General features: G+C 46.5%; 1 protein-coding gene across 2 annotated transcripts in view; it reads left to right on the forward strand.

The window, feature by feature from the left end:
- The window catches only part of SMOC1 (SPARC related modular calcium binding 1), a 164275-nt gene that overhangs the window by 66320 nt on the left and 92225 nt on the right, over positions 1–5730 (forward strand). For both annotated transcript variants that reach the window (XM_012000910.1, XM_012000911.1), the window contains exon 2: positions 5005–5170. In XM_012000910.1, coding sequence (XP_011856300.1) covers positions 5005–5170 — 166 coding nt within the window. The remainder of the gene's footprint in view (positions 1–5004; positions 5171–5730) is intronic.

The raw sequence follows: 5730 nt of genomic DNA on the forward strand, positions 1-5730 counted from the left end.
CCTTCCTTCCTCCCCTCCCTCCCTCCCTCTTTTCTTTTCTTTTCTTTTCTTTTATTCTTATTCTGTCACCCAGACTGGAGTACAGTGGTACCATCATGGCTCAGTGCAGCCTTCACCTCCCAGCTCAAGTGATCCTCCCATCTTAGCCTCCCAAGTAACTAGGGCCATGGACATGCATTACTATGCCTGACTAATTTTTAAATTTTTTGTAGAGACAGGGTCTCTCTATGTTGCCCAGGTTGGTCTTGAACTCCTGGGCTCAAGCAATCCTCCCTCCTTGACCTCCCAAAGTGCTGGGATTACAGGTTAGAGCCACCATGCCCGGCCTCAGGTATTTCTTCATAGCAATGCAAGAATAGCCTAATATACTATCTAATTTCAAAATGCAGAAATTATTCTCCAGATCAGCTTCTTTTTTCTTTTTCTTTTTTCTCTTTTTCTCTCAATCAGTCTTCACCTGGTTCAACTGAGAAAAATTCAGTTGGAGACTATGCTCTCTCCTCTCTCGTCTCCTCTTGGTTTGTTTACTTTATAACTGGGCTGTTACATACGGTAGCCACTAGCCACATGTGGTCATTTAAACTTAAATTAACTAAAATTAAACGTAACTAAATATTTGATTTCCCAGTTGCATTAGCTACATTGCAGTGCTTAATAGCCACATGTGGTTTGTGGCTGCTGTATTGGATGGCACAGATATAGAACATGTCCATCACAGTGAGAAGTTCTGTTGGACTGTGTGGCTTTGGAGTATTCCAGAGTCTCTAGGATTAAGCCTTCTCTTATTGCCTCTATCTTAATAGCTCCATGGTGTCCTGTTAACATGCTCCTTGCCTCCACCCTAAATGGTAAGCTCACTGAGGGTGGGTACCATGTTGGTTACGTATTGCTTCCTATGCTGGTACAGTGTTGGGCTCACTGTTGGTGATCACTTATTGAGTAAAGAGCAGATGAACAGATGAAGGAACGAACCGGAGTGTTACCTCATCCTCAGTGTTTCTGGACACAGAATAATCCCTTTGGGGCCCCGGAGGTTTGGGTGATCTTATTAGGGCTTAGTCATCTGGTTAAAGCTCCATTTTATAGAACTCATTTTTTTCGTGTGTCTGAAAACAATCACAAATATACACAGTTCCTAAAACAGATGAAAATGTGACACCATAGTTGACTGAAGATTGTCAATGACCCCATGCTGTCTCCGAACTTTTTATTTGGGCTTAGGGACCAGTAATTTCTAGACAGGAATATTTTGGGTGCTCTTCTGAAGCTGAGAATGATCTCTGTGTGTTGGCATGGGTTGGGCCTCTGAAGTTCTTTAACCTGTCTGTTTGCAGACAGAGTATTCCCCTTGTTAGGGAGCTGGTCTCTGGCACAGCTGCTGTGGCCTCTCTCTTGGCATAGAGCAATCCATTTTCAAACTGATTTTTTGGCCTGCAGTTCAACTTCACGGGGACGCTGGCAGCTCTCCTGTCCCATGAGCTACAGCACAGGCAACTAGGCAGCCTCAGTGGGTTTGAAAAGAAGCTTTGTCTTCCTCTCCCTCTTTTTTCTGTGTGTTCTCTTAAACCATGCCCCGCTTCTCTTAAATTCCAAAGAAAGAAGATGAACAAGAACTTATACGTAACTTAGGATATGTTAATAATTGAATCTTCGCACCACCCTATGAGGCAAGGCTTGTTACTACTCTCATTTTATGGATGAGAAAACTAAAAGCCCAGAGAAGCAAGGCAACGTTCCCAAGGTTAAACAGCATGTGGGTGCTGGTGCTGGTACTGACACCGACTGCTGGGCTCCAGAGCCGAGCTTCTAATCACTAGGTCCCACTGCCTTTCATTATAACAAACAGAAACACTGGCCCACTTGCAAAAAGGATTTCACAAAGTCAAAAACTGTTGACCAAGCGCCTACTCTGTGTGCCAGACACCAGATGCTGAACATCCAGGTGAGACAGCCCTGCCCTCCAGGCAGGGCAGGCCCAGCACGAGATGCTCCTGATGAGAGTTCTTGTTCTGAGGTGGAGTAAAGGTGGCAGGCTCTGGGCCACTTCTGCCCACGTGCAATGCAGAAGTCCGATGGGAGAACATGGCTGAGGATGGCAAGGCTCAAAGCACGGGAGCATGAGGAGTGGCCCTGGTGATCCCCAGGGGAGGCAGGAGCCCAGAAAGCCAGGCCCGTGATGTCCCATTGGCAGTGGTGTTGAAGGAATGGCATGTGGGAGATGCTGCTACAGGGCTGCACTCCTCCCACACATGATGGAGGGCCCCAGGATTGTGCTAGATGCTCGGGGGAGGTGTTCACAGGCAAAGCGGACATCGTTCTCATCTTCATGGAGCTCAGAGTTGGGGATTCCACTGGTAACCAAATCACACAAATGAATTCTTCATTACAAATTGTGTGAAGAGCCATGAAAGAAAAATGAAGTATGAGGGAGTATTACAGGATATCATCCTCACCTGGGAGAGTCAGGCAGGGCCTCCCGGAAGAGACCGCCTGAGTCAAAATCCAAAGCAGGGTGGGAGGGAATGGAGAAGGAACAGTGTGCCTGAAGGCCTGGAGGTAGCAGCAGAGGTAGCTCATCTGAGAAATGGGAAGGCCTGTGTGCCCCACCAGCAGGGAGCAAGGGAGAGCAAGGAAGAGAGAGCGGAGGGCTAGAGAGGGGCCCTTGGGTCCGATTCTCACCAGGCCCAGGAGACGATGTAAGAGTCCCCGAGCAGTGGGACACGGCTCGCAGGTTTAAAGCAGGGGCAACTCGAAGGGAGTTGAGGCTGGGGGTCATGTGCAGGGCTTGATTGAACAATGATGTACTCTCCCACTTCCCCCTGTCAGCTTACCCCTCTTCTGTGGGGCAGCCTTGGAGGCTGTGGGCTTCCTCTGGAGACGATGATCTGAGTTATTTATTTTTTACCCCTGAACACCGGACTCTATCAAATGCTGTGCTCACAAGACACTATCTGGATATTTCCCTTTGGGCCCTGGGCAAGATTCAGGTGTGACCTTGCCGAAGGCGTCTGAAGAGAAAGCGCAATTTCACTGTCCATTTGGACAAGTCCTGTGCAGTGGTTTCAGCCCTTAGCTGCTCTGTCCCTGTGCTAGGCAGCCAGCACCCAGGCATGAGGCCCAGTCCCAAGGAGGGACTGGTTTTATAGCCGGGATGTAGTCTGTGTGTTTATGGACAGGTTCAGGTCCTCTTTGATTTTGGCCAGTGTGGAATGTGTGTTTCCGGTACTCCCTTGAAGGGTGTGGTACTACCTCTGAAACTTTCTCTGCTGTTCTGGAAAAGGGTCAACAAGTTCTCATCTGTTTGCTTCACACAAAGGGCCCACAAATACATCTGAGACAGAGCTTATATTCACGCCTTCCCAAAACCTCTACGAGCTTGATTTGATTACATAGTCATCTCTACCATTACCAATAGCCTGATGTGTGCTCATGACATTGCCATTCATTATTGTGGGACATTCATTCCCTCAACCCAGTCTGATGAAGAGCCTCATTCTGTGTGCCCAGGACTCTGCTATATGGGAGTAGATAAGAGTAGACCCAGGTCTCAAGGCCCGTACAGTCTAACCGTGAGTCATTGAACAGAAGCTCATGGATTGTAATAGCCCAATTATTGTTTTCCAACTGTATTCTGTTGTTGTTAACAGAGGGTTCCCTGATATAGGGGTTCATGGTTAAGTAACTTTGGAAGATCCTTCATTGTATATGCCCCTTGATCTGGTTGATTGTTGTGTAACAAACTACCACAAAACATAAAGGCTTAAAACAATTTATTATCATACTCTCTCTCAGTTCTGTGGGTTAACTGGGCTCAGCTGAGTGGTTCTGAAGTTGGGGTCTCTCATGCAATTGTTTATTTTCATCCCTGTGAGTTGCAATTAGATGACAGCTGGGATTAGACTCACCTGAAGGCTTCTTCACTCAACATGTCTCTGTGCCTGGGCTGGTTGGGCGTTTCTCTCTCTGCATAGTTTTGACATATGTAAACTTGGGCTTCCTCATAGTATGATGGTCTCAGGGTTGTTAGGCTTCTTACACGGCAGCTGGTTTCCTCAAGAGTGAGTATTACAAGAGGCCCAGGTAGGAGCTGCAAGGCTTCGTGTAACCTAACTTTGAAGTCCCCAGACACCACTCCCATAGCATTTTCTTGGTCAAGCAAGTTCCTGAGGCCAGTCCAGATTCAAGGGAGAGGAAATTAGACTCCATAGCTCAATGGGAGGAGTAGCAAATAATTTGTAGCTATCTTTAATTTACTATGTGTCTTGGAGGTTCACAATGCATAAGAATGTATTAGAGTCACCTGAGAAGCCCTTCACCAAGAAAATCTGCTGAACTCAATATTTTCCAAGCTGATTATTGTTATTTTAAAAATCAGGAAATCTGTTTCTCACAGAAAATTATTTAACTTGTATTCTGCCAGAGAGAGGTGGGCAAAAATTGGAGGGAGGATAGATTTGGAGCTCAATACCATCTAATAAATGAAACTTTCCCGAGATGGAATTTGGAGATTGAGAGTGTGTTCCTGATTTGAGGATGCACCCAAATAGAGGCTGCATGGCTGTCTGCATGGATGGAGAGGCTGGACATCCTTGAGGGTAAAGCTTTGACTTTACTTCTGACAGATTTAGATTCTAATTCAGCCTCCACTTCTTATAGCTATGTGACACTGGGCAAGTTATGTCTCTGGGCTTCGGTTTCCTTGTCTACAGAACAGAGTTCCTATTTCATAGGGTTGTTGTGAGGACTGAGGTCCTGGATGCGAATTACCTGGCACAGTGCCTGTTAATGGTCAGTAATTGTTAGACATTATTGTTTGTATGAGGCATAGATGATGCCTTCCTTGGTTAGACTTTGTGGCTGCTCCGTTCCCTTGACTTTCAGGGTTTTATTTGGGTTTATTCGGGACTTACTTTCTAAAGGCAAACAAGTACTGTAAGTCATGGACTCGCCCCTACTTTTCTTGCAAAAGTAACCTCTGTACCCTTTCACTTTTTTCCAACCTAGTTTCTAATAAGTGACCGTGACCCTCAGTGCAACCTCCACTGCTCCAGGACTCAACCCAAACCCATCTGTGCCTCTGATGGCAGGTCCTATGAGTCCATGTGTGAGTACCAGCGAGCCAAGTGCCGAGACCAGACCCTGGGCGTGGTGCATCGAGGTAGATGCAAAGGTGAGTGTGTGCACCCCCTGCCCAGCCAAGGAGAGTTTCCTGGGCACCCCAGCTCCCTCACTGTGCATTTGCAGCAGGGGAGCTTGGAATAAATCTGTCTACTCACTTTGCTTTCCTGTCTCTCCACCCCTTCCACCAGGGTGGAAGGAAGAAGGCCTGGTCTACCTGAAGGAATGAGCATTTTTCTGTCTTTCACACACTGCCCCCAAGCTAGGGCTTAAAGAGATGTGCTGCTATCTGGCGAGTGCTTTCCTTTTTCTTTTTATGGAGATGCTTAAAACGGCAAGACATTATTGCTGGCTCCCAAATAGTGACTCCAAATTGTTGGCCAACAGATATGTTTTGTTTGGTCTCCTTGCCTGTTTAAAAACAGCAAAAAACATTTGGGATAACATTTAAAAATTGGGAGATTCAGTGAAAAAAAATCTTGCTTTTTGTCCTTCTGTTCCAAAATTGGGAAGTCTGGTAACATTAGATCTGTGTTCCTACAAAGCAACACATGACTAGACCTGCATAACAGCTACCCCTTTAAAGGGGAGCCTGTTCTCCAGTTTGCCACA

Source organism: Mandrillus leucophaeus, unplaced genomic scaffold, assembly GCF_000951045.1.
Source record: "Mandrillus leucophaeus isolate KB7577 unplaced genomic scaffold, Mleu.le_1.0 Scaffold641, whole genome shotgun sequence".
NCBI lineage: Eukaryota > Metazoa > Chordata > Mammalia > Primates > Cercopithecidae > Mandrillus > Mandrillus leucophaeus.